Raw genomic sequence first — 19,136 nt, 5'->3', positions numbered from 1 at the left:
CATTTACAAGTTGAGAAAACAAAGTAAAACTAAGACGCCTTGCCTGGCTATTTACTTACAAATAGGAGAGACTTGTTTAGAAAGATGTGGAGAACCTGGATTGATGTCTGGTCCCTCTCAGTCCCAAGAGCGAACGACTCCCAAAAACAAAGAGCACAAACAAAAGCCTTCCCCCCCGCCCCCAAGATTTGAAAGTATCTTGTCCCCATATTGGTCCTTTGGGTCAGATGCCAGCCAGGTTACCTGAGCTTCTTAACCCTTTACAGGGAAAAGGATTTTGGAGTCTCTGGCCAGGAGGGATTTTATAGTACTGTACACAGGACAGCTGTTACCCTTCCCTTTATAAAAAGAACAGGAGTACTTGTGGCATCTTAGAGACTATGCCACAAGTACTCCTGTTCTTTTTGCGGATACAGACTAACACGGCTGCTACTCTGAAACCTTCCCTTTATAGTTATGACAACATGTCTGACCCTTCTCTGCACCCCACTCACAGTTGCTGTCCTTGGTCAGTGCAGAGTTCAGAGGTGCATCTGCAGAGTTCACCTCCCCCCGGGATGGGCGATAAAGAGGCGTCTTACTCACTCCGCTGGCTGCTCACCGGCCACTTGCTCACTGCCCTCACTGTACCCCTCTACCAGTCACTCTGCTAGCCCCTCATCACGCCTCTCCGCCGCCACCCTGCTGGCTGCTCGTCAAGCTGCTGTGCCGCCACCCTGCTGGTCACTCATTTGCCAGCTGACTGTCAGTTAGTCACTCAGTCACCTTCTGCCTCTCTGCTGTGACCTCTGCACATCAGTTTCTCAGTGATTTTCAGCTCTTTTGCGGGCTGGACAGAAACACTGCCCCATCTCAGGTGATTGCAGCTCTCAGTAATTTTAGCAGGCAGGGCAGAAACACAGTCCTACCATAACTGGTTTCAGCTCTGATTGAGCAATTAAAGTAACAAAAAAGACTCCTAATGAAGCCTATTTAGCTCTATTCTTTGAACAGTAGGGAAGACCAGGTTAAGCCAATCTGAAGAGGAGAGAAGCGGGGAAAAGGAGATTGTACAGCCTCCTGACTAGACATAGGGACTCCTGTCCCCACCCCTCTAACTTTCACAGGGCTCTGACATTTGAGTCCCTGCTTTAATAATGCTCTTTCAACTGAGGGTGCCCAGTCCTGCTGTCCTGTATTCCTACAACAATTACAACATTGGTAACCATATTTCACTACCCCTGCATTCAGTACTAAGGTGATTTGTACCAAATACCAGTTTGATGACACAGCTGTATTCTGCTGAATATGTAAACAGAGCAAGAGCAAACTGTATTTACATACCCTCCTCCAGTATTTCCCCCTCCCAGCTAGCTGTCAGGGAAGCATTCATTCAGACCCTGCTTACACATATAAAATGATGGGGTCTAAATTAGCTATTACCACTCAAGAAAGAGATCTTGGGAGTCATTAAGAAAGGGATAGATAAGACAGAAAATATCATATTGTCTCTATATAAATCCATGGTACACTCACATCTTGAACACTGGTCACCCCATCTCAAAAAAGATATATTAGAATTGGAAAAGGTTCAGAAAAGAGCAACAAAAATTATTAGGGGTATGGAACAGCTTCCGTATGAGGAGAGATTAATAAGATTTGGAGTTTTCAGCTTGGAAAAGAGACGACTACGGGGGGATATGATAGAGGTCTATAAAATCATGACGTGTGGAGAAAGTAAATAAGGAAGTGTTATTTACTCCTTCTCATAACACAAGAACTATGGGTCACCAAATGAAATTAATAGACAGTAGGTTTAAAACAACGTAGTTAACCTGTGGAACTCCTTGCCAGAAGATGTTGTGAAGGCCAAGACTATTGCAGGGTTCAAAAAAGAGCTAGTTAAATTCATGGCAGCTCTGTCCATCACCATCAATGGCTTTTAGCCAGGATGGGCAGGGATGGTGTCCCTAGCCAGGGCCGGCTTTAGCAAGAGCGGGGCCCGATTCCTGGAATCGAGCCACGCCGCGGGAGGGACGGGGGGGGACCCGCGCCGCGGGGGGGACGGGGGGGGGACCCGAGCCACGCCGCGGGGGGACGGGGACGGGCCAGAGCCGACCTGAGCCGCGGGGACCGGGCCGGGCCAGAGCCGCTGGGGCCTGCGGGAACGGGCCGCGCCTCCCCGGAGCCCTTCTCGCACCCCCACCCCCACCCCAGCTTACCTTGTGCTGCTGGCCCGCCCCTGCTTCTTTTCAGACTTCCCGCGAATCTCTGATTCGCGGGAAGCAGGGGAGGGGGCGGGGCGTTCAGGGGAGGGGAGGAGGGGCCGGGGAAGTGAGCTGGGGGCGGGGTTGATAGCTGCAGCGCAGGGCCCAATTCAGCCGAATCGGCTGAATCGGCCTAAAGCCGGCCCTGTCCCTAGCCTCTGTTTGCCAGAAGCTGGGAATGGGCAACAGGGGATGGATCACTTGGAGATTACCTGTTCTGTTCATTCCCTCTGGGGCACCTGGCACTGGCCACTGTCGGAAGACAGGATACTGGGCTAGATGGACCATTGGTCTGACCCAATATGGCTGCTCTTATGTATGTTCTCTAAGACAGTGTTTCTCAATCTGGGGGCTGCAGGACGGTGGGGTTACCATATGTCTGGCTTTTCCCGGACATGTCCGGCTTTTTGGTCCTCAAATCCCCCTCCGGGAGGAAATTCCAAAAAGCCAGACATGTCCGGGAAAATAGGGAGGGGTTGTGGGGCTTGGATCCGGGCTGAAGCCGGAGCCGCTGGTGCTCGGCCGCCGGCCGGGGCCGCTCAGCCGGGGCTGGGGCCGGGCCAGAGCTGCTCGGCCGGAAGCGGGGCCCAAGCCGCTGGGACCGGGGCGGGCCGGCGCCCCAGGGCCCGAGCCGAGCCAGGCCAGAGACGCTGGGGCCAGATCCGCTTGGCTGGTGGGTCCGGACTGGGCCGCGCCGCCTTGTGCCCCATGGCCCCAGCCTACCTGCTGCCTGCCTGTTTCAGGCTTCCAGCGAACATTTGATTTGCGGGAAGCAGGGGAAGGGGAGGAGCAGGGGGCGGAGACTTTGGGGAGGGGCCGGGGCCCCATGGAGTGTTCTCTTTTTGTTTTTTTTTAAATATGGTAACCCTACAGGAGGGGAACTTCAGGGGGGTCGCAAGCATGAGGGGGTAGGTAGCAGGGCTATTGCCTGGGCCCCCAGAAAGCTAATGTACGTTTCAGCCCCATGAAACCCAGATCCCTGTGGGGCTGCTGAAATCTGGAGCCCTGAGTTGGGGGGGTGTCATTTTTTTTAAGTCCAAAGGGGATGGCCAGCAGGAAAAGGTTGAGAAGCACACTGCTGTAAGCTGTGCCTACCCAGGGCCATTGCTTGGTGTTCTGCGGCCACCCAACACCGTGTGGGCCCAGCCTGGTGGGTCCGTTATCAATGCGATCTCAGCGCAGCCCCTCACACCCCGTGACCCCCGTCCCGCTGCTGAGCAAGCTTGGCGGGGCTGTTCGCCGGTCCAGGCCCCGTGGGGCAGGAGCGGTGCGGTGCGGAAACGTGCCAGCTCCTAAGGAGCCGAGCGAAGGGCCAGGGCTGTAACACCGGCCGCCTCCAGTCCGGCGCGCACGGGGAGCTCCCGCCGAAGGACCCGCAGGCGGCGGCAGGGAGCTGGGCCCGGGGCTGCGGAACGGATCACTTCCTGTTTCCAGGCGGGCCGGGGCTGCATCCGCCCAGCGACATGCACAGCAGCGGCCTGGGCCCGATACGGGAGTTATCGAGGCGCGCGGCCTGGGTGAGCGGCGCGGCCGTGCATCGCGGAGAGTTGGCGGCGGGGCCGGGCCATGCGGGGGCAGGGTAGGGTGAGCGGCCCGGCCAGGCCGTGCAACGCGGGGAGTGGGGGCAGGGCAGGGTGAATGGCGGGTCTCGGCCGTGCAACGCTGGGAGCGGGGGCAGGGTGAGCGGCGCTACCCGGCCGTGCAACGCTGGGAGCGGGGGCAGGGTCAGCGGCGCGGCCAGGCTGTATAACGCGGGGGCAGGGTGAGCGGTGGAGCTCGGCGGTGCAACGCGAGGAGTGAGACTGTGATCGGGTGAGCGGCGCGGCCCGGCCGTGCAATGCGGAAAGAGGAGTAGGTCACTTCCCCCCCGGCTTGTTTTCTGAACGCGTGGGCGTGACAGTCCAGGCGGGCTCCCCTTGTCTCACCATCCGGGCCCAGCCCCTAAGCACCAGCTGCTAACTCAGTCCCTACCTGCCCTTGACCTGTACCCAGCGTTCCTGCTGGATGGATCCTTCCTGAACTCACAATTCTATATGGACAGATGTATCCATCTGCCCGGCCTGCTGGCATTCCGTCGCAGGTGGGACTAGGGTGACCAGAGGGCAAGTGTGAAAAATTGGGACGGGGGTGGGTGGTAATAGGAGCCTATATAAGAAAAAGACCCAAAAATTGGGACTGTCCCTATAAAATGGGGACATCTAGTCACCCTTTGAGAGACTGAACCCTTCTGGATGTTATTCCCAGGAGGCAGGGCCAGGTGCACCAGCTTACAAAGGAGCTGCTTGGGGTGGCCACTTCGGAGAGGGGCGGCACGTCCAGTTGTTTGGCGGATGGTCCCTCACTCCTGCTCGGAGCGAAGGACCTCCCGCCAAATTGCTGCCGCAGATCGTGATCGCGGCTTTTTGTTTTGTTTTGTTTTGTTTTTGTTTGGCTGCTTGGGGCGGCCAAAACCCTGGAGCCGGCCATGCCAGGAGGGTTAGACATGACTCTTTATATTGCAACCTTTTCCTGTCCCAAAGAGCTTCCAGTCTAATCAAGCCCGAGTGAGAGTGCACGGGGCGTGGAGGGAATGCCCATGGTTTTTAAAAAATACATTGTTAATGTGACTTGATTCCTTTCTAGTTGCTATCACAGATGATGGGAGTCTTGAGAAGGAGCCTGGGCCTGCAGTAGGGAGGGCATGCTGTGCGTGGGTGGGTGGCACGGAGACAGCCAAGAGAGGAATAGATGCACGTGGTACCAAGGTTGGTTCCACTGTGGATGAATCACAAAGTGGAACCACTAAATTCAGGCTCCACTTGACTACAGGGGGCAACAAATGAAAAAACAGGAATGGGAGTGAAGGTCACAGGGCAAAACTCAGGGATCCAGAGTGGGACACGGAGCAGAGAGCCCCGACAACAGCCACTGCTCGTCAGAGAAGTCCAGTAGACACTGTCCAGAGCAGATCTGCGTGGCGACGTGACTTTACCAGAGAAAGGAAATAGGCTCCCCCCCCCCCACCCCAATCCAGCTTTCTCCACCTAGAGTGGTGGATGGCTGTCTTGGCCAGCACCAGAGGTAGGCTGATGAGGAGGTTTTGCAAATTGTGGGGCCACAGATAGGGTGTGTATGAATTGGGAGGTCCAGGGGACAGTGCAGCCAGGACCTCAGTAGGAGGTTCTGGAGGAGCCGGAAGAGGGGCTGCAGCTTGGTCCACCCTATGTAGATGCAGCACAAAAGACGCACAAAAGAGGCAGGGGAGTTTGTGAACCACACCAGGTACATGCCTGCACTCACAGCTCCGTGAGGAAGACGCCAGCTGATATCCGCAGTGGGCTGTGGGATCAGAGTGGAGTACAGGCTGGCCCACTGGGTTCCTTGCCCCCCGCTGGTGGCAGCAGGCCCCATTGCTCGGAGTTGGGGGGGGGACACGAGGGTGAGGAAGTAAATAGGATGGAGGAGAGGTGTGTACAGATGTTTCCTGGGCACTGTTCGGAGGTGGACTGGCTGGATATTGTGCATGTTGGAGGCGACTGGTGAGGCTTGCGGGATGGCCTCGATGGCATGCTTTGGGGGGCCAGGGGTGAGAGGCGGAGAGGGAGCACACTCCTTCAAGGCTTGCTTAAGGGAAAGCAAGAGAAGCAGGAGGCAAGGCTGCCCTTACCACTTGGAGCACATGACAGGTCGCATGGGGTGGACAGCTCCATTGGGTGGCCGCATCATGGTTGTGTAGTGAAGGAGACCTGCTGGCCCTCTGCCTCCTTTATTGCAGAAATTGGAAGGTGTGTAGGGAATGAAGTATGGGATTCCAGGAGAAAGGACGGTCCCATTGCTCTTGAATGCTGCCTTGGAGAACTGGATTCTATCCCTGCCTCTGCCACAGGGTTTCTATGTGATGCTGGGCAAGTCACTTACATGCACATTTTCACAGGTGTTCTTCCTTTTTTGTACACCAAACTTGAGACCCCTGGAGTCTGATTTGCACCCGTGCAGAGCACTCACTATTGCAGCTGGTCAGTGGGAGCTGTGCTTTGTACATAGACTGCTATTTAATGCCAAGAAAATTAGGTCTCAGGTCTCTCCAGTTGGTCCACCTGAAATTAGTGGACACTTCTGACCTTAATCTCTTGTGCTTCAGGCTCCTGTCTGTAACATGGGGATACTGACATAAACTGTACCTCACAGGGATGTTGGGAAGTTAAATTCATTAGTGTTTGTGGAGAGCTACAAAAAAACCTCTGAGGGAATAATTCTGTACTCGGTGTAGGGTTTGAATAGTGTGCAGCAATTAAGACATGGGACCACACATTAAATGATGAGGATAAAGCAAAATATTGAATAGCTACTAGGGCTGTCGATTAATCGCAGTTAACTCACTCAATTAACTGAAAAAAATTAATCGTGATTAATCGCACTGTTAAACAATAGAGTACGAGTTGAAATTTATTAAATATTTTTGGATGTTTTTCTACATTTTCAAATATATTGATTTCAATTAAAAGACTGAATATGAAGTTTACAGTGCTCATTTTATATTATTTTTATTACAAATATTTGCACTGTAAAAATGATAAAAGAAATAGTATTTTTCAATTAATCTCATACAAGTACAGTAGTGCATTCTCTTTACTGTGAAAGTGTAATTTACCAATGTAGATTTTTTTTTGTTACATAACTACACTCAAAAACAAAACAATGTACAACTTTAGAGCCTATAAGTCCACTCAGTCCTACTCTTGTTCAGACAATCACTAAGACAAACAAGTTTGTTTACATTTACGGGACATAATGCTGGTTGCTTCTTAAGTACAATGTCACCTAAAGAGAGAACAGGTGTTCGCATGGCACTTTTGTAGCCAGCATTGCAAGGTATTTACGTGCCAGATATGCTAAACATTCGTATGTCCCTTCATGCTTCGGCCAGCATTCCAGAAGACATGCTTCCGTGCTGATGATACTCATTAAAAAAATAATGCGTTAATTAAATTTGTGACTGAACTCCTTGCGGGAGAATTGTATATCTCCTGTTCTGTTTTACCCGCATTCTGCCATATATTTCATGTTATAGCAGTCTTGGATGATGACCCAGCACATGTTGTTCATTTTAAGAACACTTTCACTGCAGATTTGAGAAAACGCAAAGAAGGTACCAACGTGAGATTTCTAAACATAGCTACAGCACTCGACCCAAGGTTTAAGAATTTGAAGTGCCATTCAAAATCTGAGAGGGACGATGTATGGAGCACGCTTTCAGAAGTCTTAAAAGAGCAACACTCAGATGCAGAAACATAGAACCTGAACCACCAAAAAAGAAAATCAACCTTCTGTTGGTGGCATCTGACTCAGATGATGAAAATGAACATGTGTCCGTCCGCAGTGCTTTGGATCGTTATCGAGCAGAACCCGTTGTCAGCATGGACGCATGTCCTCTGGAATGGTGGTTGAAGCATGAAGAGACATCTGAATCTTTACTGCATCTGGCATGTAAATATCTTCCCACGCTGGCTACAACAGTGTCACGCGAACAGCTGTTCTCACTTTCAGGTGACGTAAATAAGAAGTGGGCAGCGTTATCTCTTGCCAATTGTAACCAAACTTGTTTGTCTGAGCGATTGGCTGAAGTAGGACTGAATGGACTTGTAGGCTCTAAAGTTTTATATTGTTTTATTTTTGAGTGCAGTTATTTTTTGTTCATAATTCTACATTTGTAAGTTCAACTGTCATAAAGAGATTGTACTACAGTACTTGTATTAGGTGAATTGAAATATACTATTTCTTTTTTTTACAGTGCAAATATATGTATCAAAAATAAATATAAAGTCAGCACTGTACATTTTATATTCTGTGTTGCAATTGAAATCAATATATTGGAAAATGTAGAAAACATCCAAAAATATTTAAATAAATGGTATTCTATTATTTTTAACAGTGTGCTTAATCGCGATTAATTTTTTAAATTGCGTGATTAATCACGATTAATATTTTTAATCTCTTGACAGCCCTAAGAGCTACCTATTCAGCGAGCACCGTCCATCCTGTGCACGGAATGAAGCAGGAGTCCTATCGAAAAAATAGCATGTGATCATGTAATTAAAGACTTTGAAAACATGTATGAACAAGGAGGCCAAACTAAGGTTGCAGGGGCATCCTTAATCCAGGCATTTCCTAATTTATGAGTGTTTGATTTTGCAACCTGAACCTTTAACATGTTTTTTTTTCTTTCTTTTTTTTTTTGTAATGTAGTAGTCTGTATAGTCTAGCGTTTACTGGAGCAGTTCCAGTCATCTTAACTATTGGACTTCTGGTCTGATAGGGTTTCCGATTGCATAAACTAGATAATAAACCTCAGAAAGGATGTATTTTATTTTGACTTGGATACTTCATGTAAGGCAAAATTGTGAAAAACAAACCATAGGAGGTTCTATTTCCCTTTAGTTTTGTTGTCTTAAACAAAAGCCGCTTTGTATTTTTGAACAGGGGGACTTTGGAAACTCTTGTATAGGTAATAACGTTGGAAGAGTGAGTTCTTTCATTGCTGCTTCCTTCAACATCCCAGATTTGTAAAGAATTATTTAACTTTGTTTTTTCTTTTTTTAAAAAACAAAATGAAATCAGTTGCAACAAGATCTTTGTCTGGGGCACTTAGGCACTAGTGCAGGGGTCGGCAACCTATGGCACGCGTGCCAAACATGGCACGCGAGCCGAATTTGAGTGGCATGCTGCCTGCCCGGTGAGAGGAGGAGGCGGAGGGGCCGGAAAACACCACGCTGGGGAAAGAAGCGGGGGAGGAGGGAAGCTTGGCTGCCACAGGACCAAGCTCCTGCCTCCGTAGGGGAGAGCGGTGTGTGTGTGGGGTCCCGGCCCCCTGCCCCACTCAGCCCCCCCGCCCACCGCTCTCCCCTGCGGGGGCAGGAGGCAGAAGCTTGGTCCTGCGGCAGCCAAGCTTCCCCCCTCCCCCGTTTCTTCCCACAGCTTGGTGCATTCCGGCCCCTCTTCCTCCCCCTCCTCCTCCCTGCCGGTGATGGCCCTTGCGAGGAGGAGGGGGAACGGAGCAGAGCCGAGTGGCAGCGTGCTCCCTGCTCCGTAGAGCAGGCAGAGAGAGGTAGGGACGGACCTTGGGGAAGGGGGTGGAACAGGGCATATCCCTCCCAGCCCCGTGCAGTGAGCCGCTCAGGGCAGGGGGTTGGGAGCATCCCCATGAGCCGAGCCTTCTGCCCTGCACCCCCAACACCCAGCCCTCTGCCCTGCACCTCCACCCACCCCCAGCCCTCTGCCCTTACCCCTGAACCCCCCACACATCCAGCCTTCTGCCCTGCACCCCTACACACCCCCAGCCCTCTGCTCTGACCCCTGAACCCCCCCACACTCCCAGTCTTCTGCCCTGCACCCCCAGCCCTCTGCCCTGACCTCGAGTCGCCCCCAACACCCAGCCTTCTGCCCTGCACCGCCACCCCCACCCAGCCCTCTGCCCTGACCTCGAGTTGCCCCCAACACCCAGCCTTCTGCCCTGCACCACCACACCCCCCCAGCCCTCTGCCCTGACCTCGAGTCGCCCCCAACGCCTAGCCCTCTGCCCTGAACCCCCCCATACACCCAGCCTTCTGCCCTGCACCTCCACACCTCCCCAGCCCTCTGCCCTGACCTCGAGTCCCCCCCAACATCCAGCCTTCTACCCTGTACCCCCACACACCCCCAGCCCTCTGCCTTTACCCCTGAACCCTCCACACATCCAGCCTTCTGCCCTGCACCCCCACGCCCGCCAGCCTTCTGCCCTGAACCCCCCACATCCCCAGCCCTCTGCCCTGAACGCCCCCCCCCCCAGGTCTGGGGTCCCGGCTGCTGGCTCCTTGCCAGCCAGCGTTCTGGCCACAGGCCCCGCTCAGCCCGCTGCAGGCCTAGGTGAACAGAACCCCAGGCTGGCAGCGGGCTGAGCAGGCTGGCGGCGTAAGATCAGCATTTTAATTTAATTTTAAATGAAGCTTCTTAAACATTTTGAAAACCTTGTTTACTTTACATACAATAGTTTAGTTATATAATATAGACTTAGAGAGAGACACCTTCTAAAAAACGTTAACATGTATTACCGGCACGCGAAACCTTAAATTAAAGTGAATAAATGAAGACTTGGCACACCACTTCTGAAAAGTTGCCTACCCCTGGACTAGTGGAATGCAGCCAGTGATGACTAATTAAAATCTGTGCTGTTACAGTCACCCTTTAAGACAAGCAAGAGAGCCAACAAGTGCAGTGTGCTTAGTCCTAGGTGGAGTGTTGGTTTAATGTCAATTATTGGGTTACATCTTCCACACTGTAGGAGGATGGACTCCGTGATCTACAAGATCTCTCCTGTTTCTGACCTCTCTGATCCTTTCGTACTGACTTTGCAATCAGCTTGTTTTTTGGTGTGTTTCTGCAGGTTCTGCGGGGATGCAGGCTGGTTCCCAGCACCCATCCCCCTGTTACAAGACAGTCATGGTTGTGTGCCTCTCCATCTGCTGGATTGCCTGCCTCTTTCTGCCCTCTGTTAAGCAGTGGGCGTAGACTGGCCTCCGTGGCCTCATCAGAATGGAGTGGTGGGAGCTTGTCCTCTGCTGGTTGGGAGCAGGATAGCAATGAGCCAGCACCCAGTGGAAAGCTACTGGAAGCTGTCCGTCTGTCCCTGGCGGCACAGCAGAGACAAGCTGATACAGGGAACTCGGAGCTGGGAAAGATGTTGGATTCATTCTCTGACATGGGATTCAGTAACTCCCAGATAATACAGCTGTTCGGGTTGCAGCCCAAGCTGGCTCCTCAGACACGGCTGGCGGTGGTTTCCGAGCTCCTCCTGTTGGGCTTGGATGCTGACTCCACGCTGAGGGTCTTGCAGAAGAGCCCTGAGGTGCTAAGGATGACGTCCCAGCAGCTGAGGCATCGTGCAGACTACCTGCGGAGACTGGACCTCGGAGAAGGTAACATGATGTTGCGTGCTTACTGCCTTATACGAGATACAGTGCTGAAGTGTTGCCAAAAGTACCTCATGCCCTCAGACGATCCCCTCTCTGCAGTTACGTTCTTCTGGAGTGAGAGCTGTTTAACTCTGGTGTCCTGGCAGCACACCCTCAGATCTCTTGCAGCATGATAGGAAAAAGCTCTGGTGTAAGAGAGAGGAGATTTGACCTGGGGGATGTTACCTACCAAAATGATGCACAAGAACTAAGGCAGCTTCTAGCTCTGCCTTTGGTGGCGTTCATAAATCACCCAGTCTGAAGGTATTTGCACCTTGAGTGCTTCAGCAGTTGTTCCAGCTGCCAGAAATTGCAGAGTCAGGATCATGGGAAGGAGAGTCCGCAGATTAATTAACACTATCCCAGCTCTGTGAAACATTTTAGCTAGAATGTTTTAAATCTCTTCCCTCAGCTCCAGCCTGTTGCCCCCCCCCCCCACCTTCCAGAAACATATGCAACCTCTCTCCAGCCCTCTGCAAATGCTGATCTGTACCAGGGAGAAAAGCTTCTGTTATCAGACCATTTCTGCCATCCCAAGCATCTCTGTCCCAACTGAATTGCTGCTGATAGATCAATCTCTGTTACTTGTGTGTTGCAGTGCTCTTCCCCCTCTCCCCCCGCCCTGACAGGAATGTGTTTCATTTGATGGGCACTAATTTTCTATAGCTGAAAATTTCCCCCTTGTGCTTCTGCCACTAATTAGACATAGTAGCAAACTGCCTGTTCACCTGTTCACCTGCAGCTTAGCCACCCTGTGGCTCTAGGGGGTCTTTGCCAGTGTGTATGAAGAGCAGGGGAGCTGCCTGGGTCTTAGCTGATGACTGAGAGAAAGTCTGCGATCTGTTTATAGCTTTGCATCTTTACTCCACAGAGCACCCTGCTGGTAGAGGCAGGTAGCTCTGGCTGTTTGTCCTGCATGAGACTCCTGATCCCATATGCTGCTTGTGAGAAGGGAGAGGCAGACCAATCCACCTCCGCTTCAAATCCGGCTGTGCATATCTACTGCTTAAATCCCTGTCCCCAGTAAATCGTCCTCTCCTGCATGCTGAGCATGTCTCTCTATCTGCCCTTTCGTCTGACACAGAGAACCTGCAGCGAGTGGTGAGCCACTGCCCTAGTATCTTCACCTTGTCCTGGAAGAAAATAGATGCAGTGGTGCAGGTGTTCAAGGAGAAGTGTATTTTCACAGCGGATCAGGTGACAGAGATTCTGCATCGCTGCCCCAACGTCCTGTTGGAGGAACCGCATGACCTGGAGTACAAATTCCAGGTGAGGCTGGGCCTCTGGGGGGCTGCAGAACTCTTTCCCTAAGGGCCTGCTGTAGCACGAACCCATCTGAAAGTCTGGCTGGTGGTTTCGACTCCGGGGGACGTGGAGAAATCAAACCAGAGTAGGAATCACCAGGTTTATCTCCCCACATGTATCTGTCTTGTGCCACACAGCGACATCTGAGTGTCATGGGATTGGCTTCTCTCGTGCCTCTCAATCTGAGAGATCTGAAGGAGAGACCAGTTTCTTGGCCTGCGTGGAGCAGCATGCATGTGAATTTAGTGGAGATACACATGCAGTGTGCAAACTGGTTCTGCTTAACTAGGTCTGACTGTACTGTTGATGCTAACTCTTCCAAGTGCTGTCTTCTTTTACAGAGGCCAGGTTAGAGGGACTGAGCTGCAGTATTTTACTTGCTTGGTGTCTGCTCCACTGTTCTCCTCCCCAGCCTTCTTAAAAAAAAAAGTAACAGCTGAAGTGAACTTGTGTTTAATGCATGTACTCTTCCACCCTCCTCAAAACACCCTCATCAGCAGTGATCCCGTCAAGACCTCTGCTCTGCTTTTGAGTTCATCCGTCACCAGTGCTTTATGGAGCAGGGACTGTGTCTTGGTAAATGTACTGCCAGTGTGCACAGTAATAACTGTTCACAGTAGGTGCGTTAGAAGTCCTCAATTCAGCTTTCTCTGCGGCTAGTTACCTATGTACGTCTATAGGAAAAGTGAGGTACAATGTTTATAGCCCCTTAGCTCCAACCCAGTGTATTTCCTGGGATGCGCTGACATTAGCTAAACAGGTGTTCCTTCCACTTTGCAGAGTGTATTTTTGTCTCCCTTTGTCTTTCCTGCAGTACGTGTACTTCAGAATGGGAGTAAAGCACAAAGCAGTGGTGAAATCTGGTCTCTTCCGAACTCCAATAGCTGAGGTCAAGAACCGGCACATCTTCTTAGAGCGCCTGGGGCTTTATCAAACCCCTGACAAGAAAGGCCAGACCCAGATCGTCAACCCGAAACTGAAGCAGATCATCCGAGTCTCGGAAGGGGACTTCCTGGACAAGATAGCCCACTCCTCCCTGGAGGAGTTTGAGGTCTTTAAGAAGCTGCTGGCTCGGGAGGAGGGGGAGGGGGATCAGGATATAGCATCTGAAGAGACAGATTCAGCCAGCGAAGGGGAAGGGGAAAGGTCTGACAGCGAGGAAGGAAACTGAACTCTTACCCCCAAGCTTCAGTAAGGACTTCTTGGCCAAAGAGTCATTGGTGGAAACCAGTTCCTGGGGTTACCACACATCTTGGCTGCTCCTAGACATTCCCTTCTGACCTGTGTGTTTAATGGTGTTGCCATGACATCACTAGTTCGGAAACATTCACTGGGCCACAACCTGGGGCTTGACTGCTGCCTGGGGACAGGCAGTTCTGTCCTTGTTTTCCTCAGTGAGCTGAGGCCTCTGCTTCAGGTGGCTGTGTAAAACCAATAAAGCTCAGACCCTTCAGGAAGCGAGTGCCCTTCTCTGTCACTTGGCCTGATTTCCCCACTCAAGCGCGGTGGGACACCCCAGCTCAAGAGGGATCTGCTGTTTGATTGCCAGATGGGCTCAGCAAGGGGAAGTGGCAACTCTAGGCTGGGGACTGCTGCCCAAAGTTGATGTAGCTGGAAGACGAGCCCTGGTTGCCACACATCAGAGGGCAGTTATGGGCATTGGTAGTTCTCACCTGCTCACCCTTCGCAGCACAGCCTTCTTTGATGGGGGTGGGGCTACCCCACCAATGGCACTGCCACACCAACAATGGTGGCCAGGGCCAGCGCTAGGAAATGCTGTGCAAGCACAGATCTGTCCTGCCCGAACCTTCCCCCACAAAGATAGCTGTCGGGGAGGAAGGGATGGCTGCGCCTGCTAGGAACCAGAAATGTGAGAGCTGTCTGCTGCCTTAGGGAGTGTAAATATTTAGCATGGCCCCGAGTAGAGGAGCTGGATTGTGTGGGGTCGTGGAGAGAAGCTGGATTTTGGGGTTGGAGACTGGGACACCTGGGCTCTGTAATGAGGGGAGGCGTTGGGAGAGCTTGGGATCAGAGTTCAGAAGGACAAGATGACGGATTTTTTGGCTGCGGAAGGAAAGAGCCCACTGAGCTTCAGAGGCAGGAGAGGAGACGGATGTGGGGTGAATGATCAAGAGAGGAGGAGGGAGCTTGGGGTTGGGCCCAGGAAAGGAGACAGATTGTGTGAGCAGGTGAACTGCTGGTTCAAGAGAAGTGGGTTGGTTGTGGGCTGAGGAGGCTGGTGAGTAGGTTGTGGGCCAAGAGACTGGTTTGATGTGAGGCATGTGTGTGAGGCTGGTGTTGAGGAGATGCCTCTGGCGCATGTGGACACTGTGGGCTGGGGAAAAGGGATTGACCCTCCCCTTCCCGCTGCGTCTTCCCCACCACCCACTGAACAAAGGAACCAATGGCTAGCAATTGTATTTTATTTAAAAAACAAAATAACTAACTTTTTTGAACAAGATAAAATCTTTTTCTGCTGCGTTACATACTGTGCTTAGTCTCTGTAGCATATAGTTTGACCTGGACGCTGCTGCGCAAGCTCTCAGGGAGCTACATTACAACACATACCAAGAGTGGAGACTCCTTGTATGGCAGAAGGGGAGCAAGCTGCTGCACCCGCCTTGCTGCTCCTGGGCCGTGGATCTGTTCCGGGCAGCAGCTCTCAGGCTGACGGTGCGTGTAAACATGCTGGGCTTGCTGGGGGAACACGAGGCGGGTGGGAGCGCCAACTTCTGGGATTGCAGCCAGAGATCTACTCTCCTGTCCTATAGCTCAAAGGGTTCCATAGCTGGACTGAAAGGGAACATGCACAGTCTGCTTGCAGGATTGCTTTAGTTTCCAGTTAAAGGGATAGGTTTGCATGAAAACTAGAGATTTTAACAAGCTGCAGGCTTCTTTTGAACCACATTGTCTGCGGATGCATTCAGTGACCCTATTTTCAGGCAGTATCTCAGAAGGGTTGCACGTCCTTCTCGTCCACCGCCAGCTTGGACTCAGGTGACAGAACACCTGGGGAAAGGGGCATGTCATTCTGACTTGGAATGTTGGATGATTTGACCCCTGGTGTGCTGGTCCCAACTCTCTTTTCTCCCCAGGTAATGACAAGGGCTTTCCGGATCTCTGACAACCTCCTCCCACATCCCAGAAGCAGTGCCACCCCTCCCCCATGGCCACGTGAAGGGCGTTTAAGGACTAGGGATTCTAAGCTTTCCCATGTGAAATGAGCTCAGGATAACTGGGACTCAAGGTTTCCTAAGGGCCCGCCCCACCACTCTAATTACCTGTCAACCCGTCCACTTCCCAGTTTGGTTTCCGGCAGCATCTCTCAAGTGAGTCGTTCTTGTGCCTGATCTCTATGGCAGTGGCCTGATGGAGTTGGGAGGCAAAGGGAATATTCCACTGCAGCAGAGATCCGTGAACTGGTTTTTCCTCATCCCTTGTGGATAATGGCATTACCACCACTGCCTGGAAAGGAGCCTGATTTTCCAGTTGGCTGTTGTGGCTGGCCAGGTTCCTCAGCACCCTGACGTTCTCTTGCTCAGAGGGGTGTTTGGCGAGGCACTCGGAACAAGGAGGATGCCTGCCGAGGGGAGCTGCTTAACGCCTGCGCTGTGTTCTGCTCAGAACCATTCTTTCCTTCACTAAAGAAACTGTATTTACACTTTACACCCCCTTGACTATTAGCTCTAGGCGGTGGGGAAAGGCTGCTGTATCCTGCGCCATGAGTCACAGCCTCCTAGAGGTGCACCCATATACTGCTCCTGAAACAACACTCTAGTACCATTGCTAAGCTATATCTCTGGTGTGTATTAATTTATAATATACACTGTGTATAGTAATACACAAATCTATGTGTAACTAGTGTCATACTCGTACAAACTCTCAAAAGCTAGGAAATCTTAAAAGCCAGACATGCTTTCCTTGAGCCTGCCCAGGTGGTATTGCTGCCAATACCTAAGCACCACTGCAGTCAGCTCTGCTGTAATACAGGGAATTAGTGCTTGGATGCCAGTTGGTGTCAGAGCTGTATCAGTGTGTGTGTCAGTTTCCTGGTACTGCCTGGTTTAAAATATACAGCTGCAGAGAAGTGGATTACAGCTGACAAATGCTTTGGACACTTACTCAATCTGTTTCAGCTGGAGATAAAGACTTTAAACATTTTCTTTGCTGAACACAGCTACAGTGCCCTGGAATGATTTCATAGACCAGTGTGTTGATGTGCTATAAAAATGAGTATGGGAGCAAACGCATTTCTAAGCCTTCACCTTTTTTTTTTTTTTTTGGAGGAAAAAAGTTCATCATTGTTAGGTGCTGTAGACATTTTTCTACGCTACACACTGAAACTCAGTTAAAACATTAATAACTTGAAGGAAATAGCCAATATTGCCTGCTACTCAGCACAGTGTTCTTACAAACCAAACATTTAAGGTACAAAAGAAGGGGAAATGTGTCTACTACTTTCTTTATTTTTCACCCTCATCAGTTCAAATAGTTAGGATTTTTTTTTACTTGACTGTGCAGGGGAATATTTTACTTCTCTGCCGGGCCTGTTTAGGTCAGGTGTCAGTTCATAGCTAAGGAGTGTAGTGCTGCATCAAACTTGATTTGTAATTTAACAGATTGGTGCATATATATGCTGGTAAGAGGGGGCTGGATGTCAGCCCTGTAAATGCCTGTGCAGAGCAGGGACTCACATAAACAGGCCTGGGTTACAAAGATAGGCTAACCCCCGTATGAGACAGTCAGCCATTCTAATGTGATGTTGCTCGTCCCTAGATGGAGTCTGGTGATGGGAAGAAGGGCGTCCGCAATAAGGAAAGCCCGTATGAGGGCTCCGGTGCGCCTGCTGCTGGGAGGGGAAGTGACTGTATGGTGTGCCAGTCGGAGTGTGTCCCTAACAGGCTGGAGGAGAGGGAAGGGCAGTGACTCCACGTAGGAAGGTCTCCCCCACTATTTGTAGATCCGATCTTCCTGGTGTTTGAAAGCTCTTAGATCTGGTAAGATGGAAGCTCTTAGTGCTTTGAACCCTATGAAAGAGAGAGAGAACATTAGAATCAGCTGAAAGCACTCCAACTTCAATTTCCTTTGGTCTGAGGGAGTGACCCACTCTTGCTCCCATGGGATTTGGCTGATGGACTGTACTTGCCCCATAAGAGCTTGGAAACAGTATTAATACTTTCCTGTGTGTCCCCTTTTCCCTACTGAAGTCAGTGGTGGTTTTGGCCCTTTGGTTCTTAAAGATTTCTGGGCTGCCGCTTTTTATAGAGTTTAGCTCTCTAGTTGCAAGTGACAAGTGTGTAAATCTGCCCCCTAGTGTTTGTTAGTACACACTTATTTGCTCTAGCAGAGAAAGGCAAAGCTATGGGATGCAGGGTCATACACACAAGCAAGGGTGTGTGTGTGTGGAGCATTTGATTTTGTGCTTCCTCCGTTCGACAAGTAATATTTAAAATAAAGATAATGGGGCAGATTAGATGGGGAGGGCTCTCAGTTACTACAGAAAATTCTTTCCCTGATGTCTGGTTGTTGGGTCTAACTGATCACCATATTTGGGGTTGAAAGAACCATATTCTCTCTGTTGAAGGAAAAGGCCCAGGTAGGGACCATCGAATTGTTGAGGTAAAAGTGTGGTTACGCAGGTGGTGTCAGAGAGAGCTCTTCGGATTCTTCAACCATGTTGTTCCAGGAAGAAGGATTGCTAGGAAGAAATGGGATCCACCTAACGAAGAAAGGGAAGAGCATCTTCGCAGGCAGGCTTGCTAACCTAGTGAGGAGGGCTTTAAACTAGGTTTGCCAGGGGGTGGTGACCTAGGCCCAGAGGTAAGTGGGGAAGTGGGATACTGGAGAGGAAACACAAAGAGGAGGGTGCAACAGGGGAGGCCTCCGGATTCATACTGAGAAAGTAGGGCAATTGGCTAGTTATCTTAGGTGCCTGTACACAAACACAAGAAGCATGGGAAACAAGCAGGAAGAATTGGAAGTCCTGGCACAGTCAAGGAACTATGATGTGATTGGAATAACAGAGACTTGGTGGGGTAACTCACATGACTGGAGCACTGTCATTGATGGGTATAAACTGTTCAGGAAGGACAGGCAGGGGAGAACAGTTGGAGGAGTTGCATTGTATGTAAGAGCAGTATGACTGCTCAGAGCTCCAATATGAAACTGGAGAAAAGCCTGTTGAGAGTCTTTGGGTTAAGTTTAGAGGTGAGAGCAACAAGAATGATGTCACGCTGGGCATCTGCTAGACCACCGGACCAGGAGGATGAGGTAGACGAGGTTTTTTGAGGACAACTAACAGAAGTTTCCAGATCACAGGCCTCGGTTCTCATGGAGCAGTTCATTCACCCTGACATATGCTGGGAGAGCAATACAGCAGTGCACAGACAATCCAGGAAGTTTTTGGAGAGTGTTGGGGACAACTTCTGGTGCAAGTGCAAGAGGAACCAATTAGGGGCCATGCTCCTCTTCACCTGCTGCTCACAAACAGGGAAGAATTTGATAGGGAAAGTGGAAGTGGGTGGCAACCTGGGCAGAAGTGACCATGAGATGGTCGAGTTCAGGATCCTGACAAAAGGAAGAAGGGAGTGCCTCAGAATACGGACCCTGGAATTCAGAA

General features: G+C 50.9%; 2 protein-coding genes across 11 annotated transcripts in view; one reads left to right on the top strand and one right to left on the bottom strand.

Annotated features, from left to right (window-relative positions):
- The first annotated feature begins 3,210 nt into the window (after positions 1–3,210).
- On the top strand, positions 3,211–15,001 carry MTERF4 (mitochondrial transcription termination factor 4). Its single transcript, XM_054040835.1, has 4 exons — positions 3,211–3,763; positions 10,645–11,176; positions 12,297–12,481; positions 13,332–15,001. The coding sequence occupies exons 1-4, from the start codon at positions 3,710–3,712 to the stop codon at positions 13,686–13,688; spliced, it is 1,128 nt and encodes a 375-aa protein (XP_053896810.1). The 5' UTR covers positions 3,211–3,709; the 3' UTR covers positions 13,689–15,001.
- A 1,962-nt stretch (positions 15,002–16,963) lies between these two features.
- Positions 16,964–19,136, bottom strand: part of SNED1 (sushi, nidogen and EGF like domains 1) — a 147,959-nt gene continuing 145,786 nt past the window's right edge. For 8 of the 10 annotated variants that reach the window (XM_054040823.1, XM_054040830.1, XM_054040824.1 and 5 more), the window contains one exon: positions 16,964–17,544. In XM_054040823.1, the coding sequence (XP_053896798.1) occupies positions 17,412–17,544 (133 nt within the window). In that variant the 3' untranslated portion in view covers positions 16,964–17,411. The remainder of the gene's footprint in view (positions 17,545–19,136) is intronic. The other 2 variants (XM_054040825.1, XM_054040826.1) reach the window with 1 other exon arrangement.

This window comes from Malaclemys terrapin, chromosome 9, assembly GCF_027887155.1.
Source record: "Malaclemys terrapin pileata isolate rMalTer1 chromosome 9, rMalTer1.hap1, whole genome shotgun sequence".
NCBI classification, from domain to species: domain Eukaryota; kingdom Metazoa; phylum Chordata; order Testudines; family Emydidae; genus Malaclemys; species Malaclemys terrapin.
The sequence above is the reverse complement of the archived record's forward strand: the minus strand, read 5'-3'. Positions and strand labels throughout refer to the sequence as shown.